General features: G+C 29.7%; 2 protein-coding genes across 3 annotated transcripts in view; one reads left to right on the top strand and one right to left on the bottom strand.

Annotated features, from left to right (window-relative positions):
- Positions 1-22,832, top strand: part of LOC129907473 (probable beta-hexosaminidase fdl) — an 85,188-nt gene that overhangs the window by 28,819 nt on the left and 33,537 nt on the right. The gene's annotated exons all lie outside the window — the stretch shown is intronic.
- Positions 1-22,832, bottom strand: part of LOC129907475 (uncharacterized) — a 35,097-nt gene that overhangs the window by 10,824 nt on the left and 1,441 nt on the right. The window contains exon 2 of the mRNA XM_055983732.1: positions 6,444-6,585. Coding sequence (XP_055839707.1) covers positions 6,444-6,585 — 142 coding nt within the window. The remainder of the gene's footprint in view (positions 1-6,443; positions 6,586-22,832) is intronic.

The raw sequence follows: 22,832 nt of genomic DNA, 5'->3' as shown, positions 1-22,832 counted from the left end.
AAATGTTTCACAGATAGATAGCTCCAAAATGTCTTTCTTTTATTTTATTTGACATAAAATGAAACCCTTAATTTTTAACACCTTAAAACATCCAATCTAAAGAGAAGTGGACTTGACCCATTATAATTCTGAACGCCTCATACCTATATGAATGAAAATGGAAGTAGGTTAGGTACCTTTTCACAATTCACAATTGCGCTTTTCAGCAAGACGTCAGATTCTACTTCGAAAAAGTTTGGTTCTACTTCGAAGACTTTTAAGGCGTGATCATAATAAACAAGTTCTTTTATTATAAAAGTTTTTAATTTTGAAGGAGCCAAAAATCGCCAAATTGAAAACTTAAGGAGCCAAATTTTGATAAATCGGACATCAGAATTTAAAGGAGCCGGAGAAAACTTGAAGGAGCCGGCTTGGCTATAAATAGCCGGTCCTGGCAACACTGCAAAGCGCCTTTAAATTAGTACACATTAATAATTTTTTATTTAATATTTTTCAATAATTTGGGATGAGAAATTGATACCTATGAAAAAATGATAGGTAATAAAATATCAAAAAAAAAATTTCCAAAATGTGACATTTAAATATCATCCTGATAATAAAAATGTTGTTTTAACATTTTAAATATCATAAAACACATTTTATAAAGCATTTTTGGCTGATATTTAAAAAATTTTAATTTGATATTTAAAAAATGTTAAATTGATATTGGTTTTTTTTTTTTCGGTGTATGACACCTGTTTTGAAGATATTTTTTGATGCTGAATCTAATGACATAAAGTCAATCCGATTGCTCTAAGAAAAGTTATTGCCGATTAAAAACAAGGGTGCTTGTTTTTTGACCTCAACAGGTAAAATATACCAGACACTCATGTGAAAAACACGCTACACTGATAAAATTCGGAATGAAGGATTTGAAGCTAATACTTGTTCTGTATTTTTTTTTTTTTTATTTTACAACTGTCGTGAACTATTTCAACAAAAAAAATTTAAATTGATGCAAGAAATTAAACCCTATACCGAAAAAAAAACCAATATCAATTTAACATTTTTTAAATATCAAATTAACATTTTTTTAAATATCAGCTAAAAATGCTCTTTAAAATGTGTTTCATGATAATTTAAATATTAAAATAATATTTTTATTATCAGAAATCAGGATGATATTTAAATATCACATTTTTGAAATTTAATTTGATATTTTATTTATCAATTTTTCATATCAATTTCTCATTCCAAATTATTGAAAAATATTAAATAAAAAACTCTTAATGTGTACTAATTTAAAGGCGCTTTGTGTTTTTTTCGAAGTAAAATGTATGATTTACTGATAAAATTTGATCGGCAATTAGATTTCACTTCACATAGTTTGGGAGAAAATAACAAAACAACTATGTCACCTATAATAAAAAAAATAATATCACCACTATTTTATAAAGAATATTCACTTTCAGTAATGTTTTGATTGATTTTAAATAAAAAAGAAAGAAAATACTTAAAATAATAAAAAGGAAAAAGAAAGAAATATCATTATAATAAACTGAAACGTAAAATCTAGTCAACATTGATATTTTAACCTCTTGTAGACCCATGTGACATTTCTGTAACAAACCGAAAAAGATCGCCCAAAAGCTGTAAAAAACATATTTTTATGCTTTTAAAGCTTCTTACATAATCTTTAAGAATTGATTTATCGAAATAATGCGCCATATTTCTAATAAATAGCACCAATAGTTTTTAATTGGCAGTTAATGTTGAAAGTTCGGCTTTTTTGGAAAACAAGCAAATTTATGTAAAAACTATGAAATTCAGAAAAAATATTTTTCTTGCATAAACTAACGGGGTTTTATTTTTGGATTTTAGGAGTGAGCCTAAAAATAAATATTATAGGTCGTTTCAAATCAAAAGTCCCATGGAAAATTGAGCAGAAATAAAAGAAACTCATTCGCTTACTGGAAGGAAGCATTTATGAGCCAGCTGAACTTTTTCTAAAATAACGATAAAATAACGAAGAATAGTTTTTGATATCCCTATTTTATTTAATTGATCCGTCTGTGAGATTCACTGGGTTAGCCTCAGAAAGCAGAGGCAAGTCTCCCGGGCTTGCATCACTCCATATCCGCGGGTTTGTTGCGGAAAACATACAATTATTTAATTATTTATCATTTGAAGGCAGTTGGGATAACTTTGCCGAAGATATTATTATAGGACTAGGTGAAGATGGACCAGAAATTTCCAGTTTATATAATAGCAATTCATAACTTAAAAATCTATTCACATCTTTTCATTTGTATAATTGGGCAGTAAATATCTTATTTTTATTTTTCAATTATTTTGGAGTCGTCACTATAGAAATCATTAATAAACAAATTCAGATTTTTCGTTTGTTTATTTTTTTCTCTAGCATTTCTTTCATTCAAACAAGCATGATTTGTTGTTATTTTTGAGTTGATTTGTCGCAATGAGCCATAATCCAGTCAAATAAGGGTTTAACCTCGGAATGAATGTTAGTAGAAATTTTTTTTGCTCAATATCTTCCTTTTGCCATTCTATAACATATCTCAAAAGTCTAGAAAAATCTCATGTCCGCTTGTCGCGATTTCAAGGTCAAATCGCGAAATGGAGATTTTCAAAATTAGCAAAAATAGGCTATGGTATTATATACACATATGATACATGTTTTCAAGGTATTTTTTAATGCTGATTCCAAAAAATCTAAAATCAAGACAATCTGACGTCTCTGAAAAAAGTTATACCTGTTTTTCATCTGTCAACTCATATTATTATAACAGTTGCAAACTTACTGCCGAAAGACCCTTAAAAATTATGGTAGATGAACCAAATTTTTCATGAAGATTTTAGAATCCATAATTATTAAAAATCAAAACAATCCATTACAAAAAATATGTATACCTACGAAATAATGGTATTTTTTGATGGAGGGGCAAATTTTAGGATATGCACTAAAGAAGATTCTTGTTCATCTTAGGAATAGGTGCTAATAGGCTAATTTTTTCTTTTTAATCTTTGTTTGGATATTCTTTAACTACCCTCAAAAATCTAAAAAAAAATCTCATGTCCGCAAGTCCTAATTTTCTTGGTTTGAAAATAAGGTGCAGATTTGAAAAAATTTTAAAACTACTCTTCAGATATTTGTGTCAGATCAACATGAATAAGGTACATTACTTTTCAGGGATGGTCATATTAATTTGTTTGTGGGTTTTGTTGGAATCAGCGTTAAAAAATACCTTGAAATGATATGGGTTATGTTGGTATACATATAAGAATCTAAAGTTTTCTTATTATTTTTTTTAAATCTGCACCTAACTTAGTTTAACCTGGAAAATAAGAACTTGCGGACATGAGATTTTTTTAGATTTTTGACATAAGTTATAGAATATCCAAACAAAGATAGAAACAAAAAAATTAGCCTATTAGCACTAATTCCAAGATTGTACCAGGATGTTTTTTAGTGCACATCCCAAAATTTCCCTTTTTCTCAAAAAATACCATTTTGTCATAGATATAAATGTTTTTTTGCATTGCATTGTTTTGATTCTTAATGATAATGGATATGAAAACCCTCATGCAAAATATGATTCCGCTACCATTACTTTTAAGGGTTTTTCGGTAGGAAGTAAGCAACTGTTATAATAATATGGGTTGAAAGATGAAAAACAGGTATAACTTTTTTCAGAGACGTCAGATTGCCTTGATTTTAGATTTTTTGGAATCAACATTAAAAAATACCTTGAAAACATGTATCATATGTGTATATAATACCATAGCCTATTTTTGCTAATTTTGAAAATCTCCATTTCGCGATTTGACCTTGAAATCGCGACAAGCGGACATGAGATTTTTCTAGACTTTTGATATATGTTATAGAATGGCAAAAGGAAGATATTGAGCAAAAAAAATGTCTACTAACATTCATTCCGAGATTTACCCCTTTTTTCTCCTTATTTTACTGTATTACCAATAAAATTGAGTTTTTTGTTTATTTGTTCTCAATTTTATTGGAAGGGAGAAAATAAACTCTGAGTCAGGACTTTTGATTTAAAACGACCTATAGATAGCTTTTTGTTTGAATTTTTGCATTTATAGGTACCTATACAAAAATAAATTATTTAAATTTTTTTCGAAATAACTAAGCAAATAATGAATTTATTGACTTTTTAAAAAATACGTGTTTTATTATAGCTAAAGCCCTTTCGATTTACATTATTAATTTTAAAATTTACGATGTTGGGTTCAGGGGCGTACACTCCCTTGGGGCAAGCGGGGCTGTGCCCCGGGGCCCCCGACCGACCCCAGGGCCCCCACTGGAGACAATGCAGGGAAAAAAACTGTTAGCATAAATTGAGTTACGAAGTAACCAGGGAGACAAATTATGTCATTCAGTGTAATGTATAATGCATTTGTAGCCACACAATATATGTAAAAAAGTTACCCCAGGGGCCCAAAAAAAAAAAATAAATAAACTGCTTTTTTAAAAGAAAAATTATAATTTTATCTAAGGGCCCCAAAAAATATTAAAATAAAATTGAAAAATCTTTGCCACCACAAATAATACATTAGGGGCCCAAAAAAAAGCAAAAAAATATTATTTGAGGATCTTCAAAAGTGGTTCAAAACAATCAAATGGAAAATTAAATATAAATTCAGGGAGCCCAACATAAATACATCAGGGCCCAAAATAAAAACATTACGTTATTGGTGGCATTCCGAATATTACTTCAGAACAGAGGCCCCAATACCTATTAATTCTTGGCTAAAAAAAATTAATATTACTATATTTAAGTGGCCTCTAAGCACTTAATTTTGAGGCTCTAAAAATAATTTTTCAAGGGCCCCAAAATAAAAAAAATATGTCTGATGATGGAAAATAAAATATGTATTTATTAAAAAAAATTTTATTTTAGGGATCCCTAAATATTTAATTTTGGGGGCCCCTAGTACAAGTGCTTACTACTTTTATGAGAGACATTTTAAGTAAGTATAGCAAAGTGCATTACGAACATATTTAAACATTAAAATAAACCTAAAAATAAATAAGCCATACAAAAAAAAACCTATGGCGTATACGTAATTTTTTTTTTTAACAAAGGGGCCCCCAAATATCAAAGGGGCCCCAAAATTTAGTCTTACCCCGGGGCCCCGGCGACTCAACGTACGCCACTGGTTGGGTTACAAGGAGTTAATTGTCAAAGTGAAATTTTCACTTTTCACCTAAAATTAAAAAAATGTCAAAATAATATGATTATCATATCAAAATTGATATTTTAATTGTTGGACGACTTTTGTCACTCAAAAATGTTAATTTGATAGCTGTTATTATCAAATTTTTTTTGGTGTATTTCATGTCTTCATGTTCATACTTAATCTCTCCTTTCGTATTCAGCGTTTAAAACTACCGATTTTAAAAATAAAAATACTTGTGAAATGGATGTAGGCTAGCAATGTAGCATGATTTTTTTTTTAAACACTATTAACCTCATTATTTTAAGGAAATATATTACAAAATACCAGAACTTTTCATGTCAATAAACAATTTAGACAAGTTTATGTGTTGTCATGTAATTCTTTCACATGGATTCGTGAGTATTTGCGTGGCTTTATACGTCGACACGAGAAATATAATGCTGTCGTCACACTATTTAATGTTTATTTCAAGTCTATTTCAAGCTCTTTAAATAGGAAACTATAACTTCTGTTTTGAATTATGGACAAAAAGGACACGACTCAACCATCAATACAGAACGTTTATCAATCGATGTCTCTGTCGGCTGAAAACCTTATTGAGTTATAATGATAGTTTCCTTTATATAGTCTGAAGTGGTGGCAAGAGTAAAAAGAAACAAATGAGCTGCTACCACAATGCCAACAATAAAAAGAAAAGGAAACAAAAAACATGAGGAAGAAAAATGATAAAAAACAAGAAGAAAAAGAAAGAAAAGAAAAATAAGGAAATTTCTAAAAGGGTATGAAAATCTTTCTAAGACTTATGTCCAAAATCCTTGGTGGTATAATTTCTACAAAATTTTAACTTTTATAAAGCCGCTCCCGCCATTTGTTTGACAAGTGGCAGTTTTCAAAGCAACAATATTCGAAAAGAGAGCTTCACATCTTATTAATTGGTAATTAAAAACCATACAGACTGTTGCTTTTCACGTCTCTCAGACATTGAATAATCGGAATATTAAAAAAAAGTTATAATAAATGAATTAAAGAGGTTAGCAAACAAGGGGAATTATGCATATATATGACCTTGAGAAAATATTCTCCCCTAGTCTACTGGAACACATCTTTTTTTTTTATATTCAAAGACAAGTAAGATACCAAAAGCAATATTTCAAAAGCTATCCCCATTTGCCATTAATAAAATCTACGTGCGTATTCTTTCTTAAAATACAAAACAAAAAAAAAGTATTCCACACACTTACCTGTTCCACACTGTATATCTCCATATTAGTATCGTTTTCCATCCACCTTTGCCGGTATGCAGCTTCTGTACGTTTTTTTATGTTACGATGGCAACAGTAGCATACGACACATAACACAGTTGTCACCACAGACAGCATAGCGCTAAAAAAAAAAAAAACAAAACAAAAGGACATGAAATATTTATTAGGACAGCGTGTTTTTATTCGGTTCCTCTTTTTTTTTTTTGTTATGTTTTTCAAGTTAAAAGCTCTCACTCTCTTCTTCTAACAATCTAAAGAGTGAAAGACAAAAAGAATCTATAATCTACTATATGTGTCCCCGTCACATTGTTGTGAGTGTTTAAAGAACAATAGAACTAATAGCTGTACCCGAGTTTTTCCGTAGTTAAACGCACGTTTAGGATCCTTGTAGGTTCTCCCCCACAGCAGTGCTCCGCGCCGCCTAATGCTTGTTAAAAGCACCTTGTGTAGAGTTGTCGTTGAACAATAGACCACAGGTGTTTGTATTCGCTTGAATATAATGTGGTTGGGAAATAATGAGGAACAAATACATAGATAGATATTAAGAGGTACCTATAGGTAAAAAGTCCTTGTGTTATGCTTATTTTTATTTTATACAAATCATCATTTGAAACATGTTTCCCATTTAAAAACCAAAATTATTCGAGAATTCATACTCTTTATATTTTACGCAGTGGAAAACCCTTACTTTTTAACTCTATTCAAGAAATTGGTAGAGTAAATACATGTTTCACTGTATCTGATTTTCCTTAAAAGTAATTTCATCACTAGAATAAATTTTTCTCCAACTTTAATAGGTACAGGTTAATCTATTGTCACGGACAGGCAAATCTAGTACTGTTTATATTTTTAGACTGGTTAGTTTTGAAGTATTTCAATATAAATTAATTTGCCAAAAACATAAATAATCTTCAAGAAACCCAATAAATTTAATTCTCACTTCTTTTATCGAGACATTGAATTATAAAACGTCACGTATAGACTGAGACAAATAAGGTACATAAAGAAAAGGTATAGAGGTTGAAAAATTAAAACATGACTACACTTTATTTACATTTACTAAAAAAAAAATGCAAACAAAAAACACAAAACTAAGATAAGCAGCCCAGATGCACCCATTCTTTTGAAACTTATCAACCAATTTTAAGGCAATATCTATAATTTTATTATGTTAGAAAATGAGGCGATTCAAATCAGTAAGCAATGTTTGGAATCGTTTCAAGTCCAAAAACATAAGTTATATGTAGTAAACATTTGAAATCAAATTGTGCTCCAAAACAAGTATGCAATTTAATTTGTTGTTGCATTTTTTAAAAAAAAGTTTTAAAATCATTAGAGTCATTTTTTTTAAATTTTCGTTTTCGAAAATTTGATTTTTCAAAAAAATTCAAATTATTTTTTTAAAATTTTATTCATGATTAAATTTAAATTAAATAAATGCTTTTGTATAAAAATTTCGTTTATATTGAATTAGTAGTTTGGCAGAAAATCGGATTAAAAAAAAAATTCATGAAAAGACCTTTGAATTTTTTAACAAAATCCTTGGATCCGTTTTCGAGAAAATTAAACTTTTCAGAAATTTTTAAATAACAGGTAACATTATTTTTGGTCCAAATACCTCTTTGGAGAATCTCCAAAAAATGATACATATCAAGTTTGATGTCAATCGGTTCATCCTTTTAGTCTGTAGCTTCTTATGCAGACAGACAGACTCACACGCTGACAAAAGAACAAACAGGACCTACTTTTTGAAGAGAAAACTTCTTTAGTATCGTAGTGATTTGAAACAAGATGAAACGAAAAAGCGACACGAAAAATCAATTGATCATAACAATTTTGTTTTAATAGATAGATGAATGAAATTTATACAGTGGATAGGTCACTAAATAAATTGTATGATTTACTGAGAAAATTTTATCGGCAATAAGATTTTACTTCACATAGTTTGGGAGAAAATAACAAAAACAATTATATCACCTATAATAGAAATAATAATATCACCACTATTTTGTAAAGAATATTCACTTTCAGTAATGTTTTGAAAAAAGAAAGAAAATACTTAAAATAATAAAAATAATAAAAAAGAAAAAGAAAGAAATAGGTTTCAATATAATAAACTAAAACGTAAAATCTAGTCAATATTGATATTTTAATTGTCAAAGTGAAATTTTCACTATACACTTAAACTTAAAAAAATGTCAAAATGATATTTTAATTGTCAAAGTGAAATTTTCACTATCCCACCTGAAATTAAAAAATGTCAAAATGATATGATAAAATATCAAGATTGATATTTTAATTGTTGGACGACTTTTGTCACTCAAAAATGTTAATTTGATAGCTGTTATTATCAATTTTTTTTTTCTGTGTATGTAAATGCTGGTGTGCCCCAAGGTTCCGTTTTTTTTTCCAACTTTCTTTCTTTTTTAAACTACTCTACTATTTGAATATTGTAGCCCACTGCTTTAGCCACTACGCTATTTTAACCAAACACATTTTTTAAAGTTGAGTTTTAATTATCTTTTTTAAGAAACCTGGGAGTTTCGGACACTGTTGTAAAATAAAACATCTGTGGGTCAAAATCATGGAGGTGGGAAATTTCGTTGACCGAATTCTTAAAAAATCAACTTTGTTTTAATTTATGATACAAATTTCATGCTCCAATGTTCGCTTTAGCCATAATTTGTCGGCTCATGAACGGGCAGAGCACAAAAATGTATATTTTTCAATTTACAGCAAAACCCCAAAAAATAGTACTAGAAAAACGTTCCTCGAAATGGTGGTGTTCTCTTCAAAACGACTTTATTGGTCTAGAAATAGTATCAATGTGATATATGATATATTATTATACAAAGATAGTAGGTCTTAAAATAAATCAAATATAACTTTATTTCTAGGGGCAGAGACCGATTTCTACAAAAAAAAAAAATGCTTTTATGCACCTCCGACACACTTAGACCATAAGTAATTTTTTCTTTTGTTTTTGTTGTAATTTTTTTTGACAAAATTGTTTATTTCAGCCATACTTAGATAGGATAGTGAGTAAAATTACCCAAAAAATGAAAAATTATGAGTGTAAGACTACATTATTTATTCAGATTCTAAGAGCGTTCCCGGAAATGACGTTTTGACCTTAATTTATTTTTATTTTTTATGTAACAAAGTAAAACGAAACATTTTTGAGATTATATTGTAGTGGCCTCGATTTTTGATCATAATATAACCAACAAATTTAAAGTTCTATCTAGCTATACCCCAAAACAAGCGTTCCCGGAATGACGGTTAATTGATGTACGTTACTTAAAATTGAAACTAAAACTAGTTTCTAACATACATTTTATACATATTTATCCATAAAAAAAGTGTCGAATGATAAATCTATACAAAATTAACTTTAAAAACTGCTTGCAGCACCCTTTAAAAAAAAGAAATACTCAAAAATAATAAACTTTTATGTGATTTTAAGCCATTTGATTTTCAGTTTTTGAGTTGTGGACATGTCCGAGAACGCTTTTTTTTTGGGTAATAAAAAAGAAATGGAAACTTTTCTAACCGAAACAAATATATTCTTAGATGCGTGCCAACTATCTTAATTGGCAAATGAGAAAAAAGCTTTAAATAAATGTCATTTTGTTTAAAAAAAAAAATGCCTGGACATCAAATTTTCCACCTCCATGATTTTGACCCTTATTTATTTTTGATTTATTTAAATATTATTAATTGACAGATTGTATCAATTTCATTGTTCACTAACGATGTCAAGTCAAACTGTCCTTTGTCAAATAAGATGTCGCCATAATTTGAGTAGTTTCTATGCACACAATAATCCGTCTGTCTTTCAATATTTTCATAAGAACAACATCAGTCAACAAACAAAACTAAATAAATCAATATAAAATGGTTTATTTTTTTGTTTTTTTGTTGTTCTATAAATAAAGACACACAATATTATATAGTTGAAAGATAATGGTCTATATAGTTCTATACCATCATTCGAATGGAAGTAAATCACCTTTTTTACACAGACAATTTGAATTTCGAAATACACGAACCCACAACTGCCGTAGTGGCTTACATAAGCACACGCAAACCTCTGGATTTTTCTATAGGTTTGATACTGTTTTGTGCTTTTGTCCCTCCAATTCTATTGATTTATTTTTATGAAATAGGTGAACATACAAAAAAAAAAAGTAGTCGGATAGATATGGAACAAACAAGTCATTCTGTGGCCATTGCGACGACCTTTTAACATTATTTTTTTTAGACAAATTTCGATTTAAGAAAGTCTTGGCTGGCAGAATGCTGCATAAGATGGCTCAATAATCCACTCTTTATTCACTTCGAATATAAAGGTAATTGAGATTTATTTGAAATAAAACTCGACGACCACGATGCTAATGGCAAGGCATAAAATGGCATAGTCCATAGTGGCTTTTGAATTTAACACTACATTATGGGTTTATTTAAATGTGCTAGCCATGGATCGTTTGGCTGCAATTTTGGCCTTTTTATATTTCGTCGGTATTTTGGGTGAATGTCTGCTTGGAGCTGGAAAAGAGAATTAAGTTCTGCAGACCGATTAAAAAAAATAGTTTGTTTGGTTTGCATTGTTACTTACATAAACTTTAGATCGAAATTGTCAAGAAAAAAACCGGCCATAGAACCTTTTTTGTTTTATTTTTGGAAATTTTGGTGTTGAGCAAAACTAACTTTATTTAAGCAAAAAATTAATTACATATAAAAAAAATATTTTTTTCGTTTGAAGAAAAAATCTCTATCATGACCTATAAATTACATATAGTTTTGAAGTTTTTTACTTAAAAATTTGGTAAAATTGTAAAAGTTGATAGAAAATTTTCGAAATTTGAAAAAATGCCTTAAGCACTAAAAAGGTTTCTCTAAAAAATTATTTTTAAGATATTATTGTGGATAAATATAACGATAGAAACTTAAAAACTTTGTGAATATTTTATTTTTATTATTTATTGTGAAATATTTGAGCCAGTATGCGCATTAAAATTCGTAGCAATGTTCAAAATAAGGAACACTCTAATTTTTATTTACCAAATTTTTATTTTAGTTTTAAAATCTAAGCAAATTGTATCACTTTCTGAAACTCCTCTGAGTTATTTAATATTAAGTGGGACATAAGATCCATTGGTGCTTATGGACTCTACTCGGTGGGTTCAGGTGGGACATAAATCCCCCCCAAAAAAAAAAAAAAGGCTGCTAGATCCCTGATGCCGACTTTTCACTAGTCAGTTTTAGCTGCAATTCCAAACTAACTTACATTTCTTTAACTACTCCAACTATGTTGTTGGGATGACGAAAAACCCTACTTTAAATTAGTATTGGCCATTTCCATAATAATTTATTGGGGGTGACTTTAAAAAAAATGGGATATACATTGATATCGTGTCGGCGTTAGAAGTTATAGAGGTCAAAAGGTCACTAAAATCAGTTTTTCACATATATCTCGTGACCTGTTGCTCGGAGGTCAATAGGGGTCTTAGAAAAACTGTTCATCATAAAATAATTTACAAATATTGCTCCATACATTTTTCTGTAAAACCAACCATTTTCCGAATAGAGCTATTTCAATCGTAGGCATAATAGATGACACGTAATAATAGGTTTGTTTTATTTAAGAGTGAATAATTTTGTATTTGAATACTGGAAAATACATGTTTAATCTATTTTGCTTTTTATTCATATGTTTTTATAACTTTCACTTGTAATCGATATTCAAACTCACTTACCAACTACCTAACTAACTAACTTACTTACTTACCTGCTAACTAACTATGTAATAAAATCTTAGGAGTAATCTTTGACCCTCAGGTCAAAATTACCTACCCTGAGACGTTTTGGTCTCAGGGTAAAGGCATTTGAGGGTCAAAACACCCCAAATCAATCTTAGACTACTTCTATGAGTCATGTGGAAACTTTGAAAATATTTATGTAGTTTAAATAACGACGTTATAATATAGTCTCTTTCTCAGCGCTCTACTCCGAAAACGGTTGATGATACCTAAAAATGCATAAGGCAATATTTGTAGATAATTTAATTATGAACAATTTTTCTGCTGGTCTTTATTGACCTCCGAGCAACAGGTCCCGAGATATATGCGAAAAACTGATTTTCGTGACCTTTTGACCTCTATAACTTCTAACGCCGCACATAGGAGTATTTGAAGTAAAAACCTGGTCATAAGTCGATTTTCTGAAAATCAAAATTGACACCAAAAAGTTTGGCAAAGTGGGTGCAAAATAAACCTGTGTCAATATGCTGCACTCATTTTTTTGTTTTTCGATCGTGTCTTGTTAAAAAATGAGTTCAAAGTTAACTGTTACATCTACCTCATTTTTATTTGAATTCGAAGTATTTTGGTAAGTGTTATTCTATATGCGATATCGAAGTGTTGTGATAGAAATCTAAAAAAATTTAAATGGAGAATTCTTCTTCAGTTATTTATTAACGATATTAATAAAGTTTTGAAAATGTTAGATGGTTTTTTCTATTTTAATTCGGGCTTATAACTAGTATCTAAAAACTTGATATTTTTGGTAAGTTATTATTTGAACTTTAATGATTTTGTTTTAGTATACCCCGTTATTCTGCGATGAATTAAAACTTATGAGTAAGTTTATATATTCTTTAACACAATGCAACAAAAATTGGGTGCTCTTAGGTGCTCTTTAGAGAATCGAGGGTCAATTAGTTTTTCACTTTCTGATAGAAAATACTCCTTAATTTATGCAACTTTTTTTATTTTTATATTAAATTTACTGATGTTATTAGTGTATTTTATTTTGGGTGATCTTAATTAAGGTTGGGAAAGAGAGAAAAGAAACTGAGAATTGCGTATTAGGGATGAGGAAAAAATTTTGAGAAAAATAATGTCGACAGGCGGAGTACAGGCCATTAAGCAATTTTTTTGGTTTTTGGTAAAAAAATAAAAATAACAAAAACTAGGTTTATATTGTATTTTCTTGTAGGAATACTCATTTTAAACAGAAATAATAACAAAATCCACGAAAAATAATTATGGCCAGGTTTTTGATGGCAATACTCCTATGTGCGCCGGCACGATATCAATGTCGATTTTTCACATCTTCATAAGAACGCCGTAACGAAGGTCTATACCAAAATCGAGCCCAGCAGGAATTTTTCCGCAGACTGGGGTAAAAATTGCCTAAAATAACTGGGCTACTTGCAAAATTCTGTTTGTAAAATTCTGTATGCCAAAATTCCGTCACACAGTATTTTTCAAGAAATTTCCTTTGATAAACAACACATAACAAAAGTTTTTAATATATGTAATTGTATTGTTTTTATTGACATTAAAGGCGTAAAACTTTGGAACCAAGTTACAAAATGGAAATTTTCTTTATTTTCTGATCGAATTAACTATGTATCTTATTAAAGTTGTTCATATTGTTTTTTATATATTCTTATAGAGATACAATCAATTACTTGATTAAGAAATAAATTAGATAAATCAATTTTCATCTATTTTTTTAATGTGTTATGTTCCAAACTTTTGGCGTTGGGTGTTTTGCAACATACAGAATTTCGACCAAAACCCAAAAACTAATTTTTGGAAGCTGAAATCAAATTGGATGGTTTGACACTTGTATATTATTTTATTAGCTTGCAGTGTTGTTGCTGTTTTGACAAAAATATCAATCAAAGTTTAACTTATTGAGCTTTTGGAAGACACTAAGAAGTCTTCTAAACACTATTTCTAGTGTGAGAAGTATTCTTTTATTATATTAAAAGATTGATTCAAATAATGTAAGAGACCTTCAATATATTCCCGATTCCAAATGGCTAAGACGAATAACACTTTAACATAAATAATGGTACTCATGAGAACTGTTTCAACTTCTCCCAAAGAGCAGTAATCTCCTTTCACTCTCAAAAGAAAAAAAAAAAAAAAAAACATGAACTTTCACTTATTGCAACTTATGATAAGCCAACGCACTAACAACCATTACGCCAAGAGATACCTAGAACATGATGCGGAAAAAATCATTTTTTATTTGCTTTTTATGGTGTAAACGCTAACATTTAACATCATTGAAATCAAACCTCGATAAAAAAAAATATCATATCCTTAACATAAGCCATTTACACTCGCTTCCAATTTATTAAAGTAATTCGCATATCAACCAGAAAATACAGTACACCACTTGTGGATCTTTGCATTTGCACCAACTACGTAATATCATTCCAACTAACGATGACTTTTCCTCTCGAACAGCTTCTATAAGCTTTGCGCACTTAACGCTACACAGTTACACCCCATCTCGCATCTCTACTTCTTCTTACTTACGCTACATAAAATCAAAAAACATAAAACATACAATTTTAAGGACATTTATATCCCATTCAGAGCTCTACTGATGCCTCTCTGTGGTATGTGGTAATGCTGCTTACGACTATGATGATGATGGTGATGGTGGCGATGATGATGATGATGAAAATTATGATGGTATAGTTGTAGAAGCACGAATGAATAAATTTACACATCCGTGTATTACAAGGGTCTTTATGCAAATTATTCTCCCATAACACACATATGTATCATCTCTGTTATGAATAGAAATGTGCTGCCTGGACAGAGCAATATATATAGAACACGCCAACATAAAGCCGACTCAAAACACTAGAAGCAAAGTGTGTATTATAATAAATCATGATAATTTGGCGACTGCATTTCAATTGAATGTTTCACACATGGTGAAAAGGATCTCAAGAAGCAAGGGTTTTGTGTTAGCATTTTTGTTTTGTTATCGCGTCAGAAGGACACATTTTCCAAAAAAAAAAAAAAAAAATAATATAACACCTTCAGTGATTCACGTCGTCATAAGCTAAAGCTAGATACATTATCATATCATTAAGTTTGTGTTTTCAAGAAGAAAATTAAGGTTTCAGATATATTTTTGGAGATTCTGATGTTATGCCTTTGTTTGTAGGTTTCTTTTTATAGTTTCCTTGATCTTATCGCAATTTGCCGTCAATTGGACAGTACCTTCATTATCCTGGACAGACGCAGTAATTCAGGCGGAAATAACATGCTCCGTGAAATAAAATAACAACTTACAATTTTTTTTTTTTCTTATTAAACCTATGTTTAACTTGGAATAGTCTAATTATGGATATATTTCAGATATCTTTTGACGTCATTCATCATCTTTTAAAATTTAACTGAAAATGTCATCATGAATTTGTTATTCCTTTGGAAACCTTTAATATAAATTTAATTTCCCACATCAATTTAGAAATTATATTTCAATTATAAAAATTACAATTTGTCTTGCCAAAAATAAAATTTATATAATTTTAGGTCATAGTATGTATTTGTGTGAGTAATACAATGACCTAAAAATAAAAACAAATATAATTTAACAGCAATAAAGCACATTCCTTTTGAAACATTTTCACGCAATATAACTCCCTTAAGAGCACTCTATAGCAGGACACAAAACCATTCCCCACCTAAATCGATATCCTTATCCATATTAATCTAGTTTTCGTGCAACTTTATTATCTTTACACCATATCATTTTTTTAAATTTCGTTTAATGTCAATATAATGGTGTGATAGTTTTATTAGAAAACAGTCAATTCGTGATAATTTAGACAGATTTTGAACAAGTTTTTAAATAAAAAATAAAAATTAAAAAAAATTGTTACTCTTATGAAACTTGGCTAAAAGTTTCCTTTTGGAATAAAAACCAAATATCCAAAGAGTCTATAAAAATAACAGAGTGGAAGGGTGTTTTTTCGCGGAAAAGAGGGAAGGGGTGGAAGTCCACAAAACATTGGAAAAAATTTGTTGTGGAATATAAGTTTTTAGGTTATTTTTTGATGAAAAATTATAACACGGAGAAAAAGGGCAGCATTAAAACAAGCGGATTACTAACTAAATTAAGCAAATTTCTGCGCGCTTTTTTGCCAAGATGATTTCCATCTTAAAGTAAGCAGAAAAATCTTCTTAATTTCTTGAATATCCTTATTTAAAAGAAATCCACTTAATTTAAGACAAAAATCTTCTTATTTTTATGTGGAGAAATTTAATAAAAAAAAAAACTAGCAGCCACTGGTGATTGATCATACAACTCTTGGGTAACTAGACGAGTGCTTTACAATTAGGGTAAAATCAAGTTAACAAGATTTTTCCTAGATGAACCAAAATACACTTTTTTGAAGGTTTTCGATGCGTTGAACTCGAATCTAAAGTCAAAAATATCCTCTCAGCTCCCGTTTTGGAAATGTAACCGTTAGAAAATGCCACTTTTGATGTCATGCCTTAATTTGAAGATTTTTTTTTTTAAATATAAATCATAACGGTTTCTATAAGAACTATTTTCCTTCTTTCAAAAATTTAAATCTTTGCAATATCTTTTTTACTGCCCGAGATATTTTGAAATGAAGTAAGTGTGTTTTTTATCAAAAAGGAGATGAAAACGTGATATCTGTTTGATACATAACAATAAGCCAAAAAACTGACGATATCTCGAACAATAAAAAAGATATCGAAAAAAAATTTGAAAGATGGAAAATGGTTCTTATAGAAACAGTTATAATTTATATTAAAAAATAACAGGGTGGAAGGGTGAAATTTTAACTATCCACTTAAACTTAAAAAAATGTCAAAATGATATTTTAATTGTCAAAGTGAAATTTTCACTATCCCACCTGAAATTAAAAAAAGTTAAAATGATATGATAAAATATCAAAATTGATATTTTAATTGTTGGACGACTTTTATCACTGAAAAATGTTAATTTGATAGCTGTTATTATCAAATTTTTTTTTTCGTTGCATAAAGCATAACCTCAAAAGTATTTTTTTACATCTTATAACGGTAGTATTACAAAAATGTGTAGACCTGTGATATTATTACTTAGTTTTTGCAATAGACCCACATTTTCTCTAAACCTAAAAAAAAACATCCTTTTACATGAAAAAAAATTTAGAGACTTATTTTATTTGTAATTCCCATAGCAAAGATAACATTTTTTATAAAGTTTGTAAGGGTACCATACCAATACTTGCACCGTTTACAAAATAATAAGGCAAGAGTTTGCTAAACAAAAAAACGTCTTTGACTTAATATTACTTATTTTTTATATGTTTCAACAAAAATTATGTGCACCAAATCGATAGAAAATGTTGTAACGAACAATTAATAGCTTTTTTTTGTCGTAGGACACTCTGAAGCCGAGTTATTCCCAAAAAACGATATTTTTAGGTGTTTTCGCACCGGTTTTGCATGCGTTCATTTATCAATTGCTCGGCCATCTTTGGTGATAAAGAGCTGACTTTTTCTGAAAAATGCAGGACATGAATAGGGCTACAAAATAGATTAGAAAAATGTCAATCATGATATAAGCTTTTTTCGAAATAATGACAAAAATGTGTTTTTTAACAACAAGAATTTGACTTTAAATGGCTGCCATTTTGTAATTACTCACTCAAATACAATTACATACAACGATAGAAAATATTATAAGGAAGAGAATGTTTGTTTATTTTTTGGTCTACGACAATCTGGAGCAAAGATATTAGCTTAGAAGTAAAATATCCCAAAAAATGCATTTTTGTGAATAACTCCGCTAAAAAGAATGATCAGGTGGTGAGAAATTGGGTTTAAGCCTTTTAAATATACCCCTATCGATCCATGAAATAAAAACTGACAGTGCCTCTCTGCGCAAGGTCAAATGACGCTTTGACTGGAGTATAAGCCCTATTATGAATGAGAACTCCCAGTGGTGCGTTCTTTTATTCGACAATGTTAACTATTGTTAACAATAGTTAACTTTCATCGTTCCTAAATGAGAAAAAAGTTACACAGTGTAACATCGTGACGTCACAACATCGTTCCTAAATCCAGTGTTGAAGTGTCAAATAGTTACATTTAGTTACTTTTTCCAACTCAGCTCCTGGACTTGAGTTTCAATGTTAATCTGTCAAACACAACTAAATGGGGAAGAGAGGGGATGATGTGAGAAGAGAATTTCGTTTGTTTCCATATTTGAAATTATTGAATGCATATTTTTGTTTCAATTTGCTAAGAATTCAATTAAAAAGAATTATTTCAGTACCAAATTAATTCTTTCTTGTTTATTCATTCATAAAATTAATCTCAAAAAATTTTGTTTTGACAGATCAACAAAATGTAACATTAGTCGTTCCTAAATCAAAGTTGACATTTTGTAACAAAATCTAACAAAAACAAATACAACGATTTTTTTGACATAAGAACAATAGTTAACTTTATTCAATAAAAGAACAGACCACAGGGAAATGTGTTCGGAATAAGAGAAAAATTCTAACAATACTGTTTCTTTTCCGTATATTAATTAAGTTCTTTTTTAATTGGGAACTCTTGTCGCGAACACATTCCCCATTTTTATTCAGAATAAAGCTATACATGCTTTTTATTTTTTTAAAGCGAAGGAGCTATATCATATTTATTAAAGCAATGACGTAACTATTTATTATTGGTTTCTGAATATTTGAAAACCTTAGATGAGAAACTTAAAACCGAAATTGTTATTTATTGGTCGATTAAATAAAAAAAAGTTTCAAAATAATTTATTGAAAAGGGTATAATAACACTGGTCGGCAACGGATATAGAGCAAGAACCAAACCCTACTTTTCGAGAGGAATTTTGTGTGATGAGTCCGAATCTGAAGTCAAAATTTCACTGGCACGTCACGTGTTTGAAATAATTGAATATTAATAGGTCAAAAACGCGTTTTTTGGGTACATTTGACATCGAATTACATCACCGTTAATTTTTTTTTGTAAAACTACTTATGCAATCTCAAAACGCCATAATAACACGTCCTAAAGGTATTTATATTTTTTCAAAATAATTTTTTTTCTCAAAGATATTGAAAAAAGAAATTTATGATAGATATCTCAAAATATTGATTATTTTTTTCAAAGTAATGAATGATTTTTTGAATCAAATTCCATCTTGCGTCTTCTGATTTGGACTTATAAAGAGCAACAAATTACGGAAAATATATATTTTTGACTAAACATAAAAAAAAACTCTATTAAAAATTAGTTTTTGAAGCTTTATAGCGAAAATAGTGATGAGTATAGCTCAAAAACTAGACGTGATAGAAAAAATCTGTAAACAGTTTTGAATTCAGCACACTAAAGTCAATCAAAATCACCTTATAAAGTTCTTGCTCCCGACTTTTTTTAGTTTTTTGCCGACCAGTGTAATTGTTTGTATAAAAAATATATAGAAAATAGAATACTCCGCTCCGCGGTAGACACGGAAACAAATTTTCAGACTAGTGACTGGGGTACCACAGGATATTGTTCCATTTAGTATATGAGGACACCATCCATCGCACTCCGTTTGCTGACGACACAGCAGTACATCCAGTGGTACAATTAAACGAAGAATCTAACATTTCAATGCTCTAAAAAACCTCTGTTATCACGAAATGTTGGAGAAATGGAGGGGTACATATTTAAATTTTTTTAACGAAGAACAAAGGCTCACACTGCATGAAAAAAAAATGCTTGTAATCTTTCGACCCACATTCAATGAAATAGAATAATTAAAAGAAGTTACTTGTTAAAAGTGACATAGTAGTAGGATAAATACACAAACATATCGTTGGCCGAATGTTCCGCTGTCGAATATTCGGTATTCGTCCAAGAGTGTGGCCGAATATTCGGTATACGGTATTCGGCTGAATCACTAGTGGCGACATCTCTAATTTAAATGTATTGTAAACGATCAATGAAACTTACAATTTTTTGACGTTTTTCTTTAATCCTTCCATTTTTGTATTATATCCTTGTTGTTTGAGAACATAGCTAGGCAACAAAATGCAGATAAATTTTTTTTTAATTACTTGTCACCAAAAAGGAAAGCAACAAAGTTATAAAGAATCGACTCACAGTGTGTCGTCCCCTTATGATAAATCACTTTTTTTTTTGTTAAAAATTAATATTTTTGCTATTAAAATATAATTAAGAAGTGTCAACTCATATTTTTTTTTTTTTTTTTTTTTTTTTTTGACGGGAGGAAATCTTCAAAAGACACTTGGCAGTATTCGACACCAAGTAGTGTGGGACTCTTAACCACTAAAACCACCTCTTAATCAGGACCAATCTTGAGAGATCGACATCAGATTTTTCTTTCTTAACTTTGTAAAATCACTTTGGGGGAAGTTTAAACTTTTAATACTTTCCCATGTTTTTTTAGACCATAAGCTCATGAGGCTTGGTTCTTCTTAATCTCCGAACATGGTTTCTTGTATTCAAGACGGACACCATTTCAGAATTGGTATGACTTTGCAGTCTCTGATTATGCGATACAACTCATATGAAAACATATTTATCTTAGAAAATAACCCAGGTTATGTATTCAAAATAAGCTCCGAAACATGAGTACCTCGGAAATCGAAAATATTTTGAGGAATTTATGGGAATCTTTGAGAGTGTATATTTCACGTTTGGTAACTGTTTGAAAAATTTTGTTAATGTTATTTTGTTTATTTGAGTGTTGTTGTAAAACGTATAACAAAAAAAAAATTAAATTTATAAAATTATATATGAGTTATTAAAATTTCTTTGATAAATGGCCAAAAAAAAAAATTTAATTTTTAAACTTAATTTAAAAAAAACATATGTATATGTAAAATCATATCGATAATTTTTTTATATTATTTTGCCTTAGGCCTATACTTAATATTAGCAAAGTTTGGTCTGCTTAAACGCGTCGGTGCGTCCGTGCGTCCATCTGTACAAGTAGCTACAGCCTAAACGAGTGGACGGATTTTCTTGAAATTTGGTATGGATGTTTTTTTCGTAATTTCCAAGGTTGGTTTTTTTTTGTTTTTTAATATCTCGCTTAGAACGTATACCTCCCATACAAAATTTTCGAGTTATTGCAATTTTCTCGAAAACGGCTCTAACGATTTCGATTAAATTTAGCACACGTAATGCTGTATATAGTTCTAACATAACTGCGTTTTTAGTTTTTCTCAAAAAATACGGATAGTGGAAATATGGTCTTTCCATTTTTTTAAATCGCGGATGTCGGCTCTTCCCGTACATCATTATGGAGTTATTGCAATTTTCTCAAAAATGGCTCTAAGGATTTTGATAAAATTTTGCATACGTAATATTCAAAGTAATTGCAGTAAAACTGCGTTTTTAGTTTTTTTCAAAAAAGTCAAGTAAAATAAAAAAAAATTTTATTTAACTAACATTTGGCCTCCATGCCGGCTCTTCCCCTACATCAACCAAATTTCTTAAAAATGTATATAGAGGCAGCTCTAATAACCTACAAGTAAGCTAACATAAAAAGGCTTTGAACTGCAAGAGCAAGTACGTGCGGCCCCAGTCGTGCATTTTATTTTTCTATTCCTGCCATAAAAACACAAAAAAAGATATTAAAACTCCAAAAACTTAGCTGCAAGTATTTATGATAAACTTTTGTATGGGCTCGACACACTGTGCGACTGCTGGATAATTTATGTTTTCGGCAGTAAAACATTTTCTGAAGGTTTTCATTGCGCTCAACTCGAATCCGAAGTCAGAAAAAACTAATCAGCTCACGTTTTTTAAATATTACCGTTAGAAAATAAAAAAAAAGTTTTTTTTGAGTACTTCGGACCTTTTATAAAAAGGAAAATTGTTTTAGCATATTTAGTAACGGTTTCTATCTTTCCATCTTTCAAAGCCTGTTTAAATCTTTTCAATATCTTTTTTAATGTCCGAGTAAGTGGGTTTGGCTTCATATATAATAAAGGAGATAATGGCGTTATAAAATTTCTATGGTAAATATAAAATGCCAACCAACTGAGGATATCTCGAGCTGTAAAAAAGATATCGGAAAGATTTAAACAGATCTTGAGAGATGGAAAATAGTTCTTATAGAAACCGTTACTACCTAAATATGCTCAAACAACTTTCCTTATATAAAAAAATAAGGTCCGAAGTACATCGTTTTCTAAAGGTAATATTTCAAAAACGGGAGCTGATTAATTTTTTTCGACTTCGGATTCGAGTTCAGCACACCGAAAACCTTCAGAAAAGTATATTTTTGTTTCGGCAACAAAAAAAAAATTAATTTTGTTAACCAGTGTAATGCAATAAAATTGCTGACGAGCAGAAAATTAACATTACCGATAAGATTTTTAATAAAAAAAAAAACACGCATACGCCACAGTGACCACCAAAATTAATTCGCAAAAAAATGATTAAAATATTTAATTGCTACCATCAAAATAAAAATGGTTAGGAATCCGTTAAATACTGCTAACGAAAATAAGTTTAATAGTTTTTACCCAAACAGACTGACGTAAGCTAAGAG

The sequence above is a fragment of the Episyrphus balteatus genome, chromosome 1, assembly GCF_945859705.1.
Source record: "Episyrphus balteatus chromosome 1, idEpiBalt1.1, whole genome shotgun sequence".
Classification (NCBI taxonomy): Eukaryota; Metazoa; Arthropoda; class Insecta; order Diptera; family Syrphidae; genus Episyrphus; species Episyrphus balteatus.
Note: the sequence above shows the minus strand (reverse complement) of the source record. Positions and strands in the feature narration are given on the sequence as shown.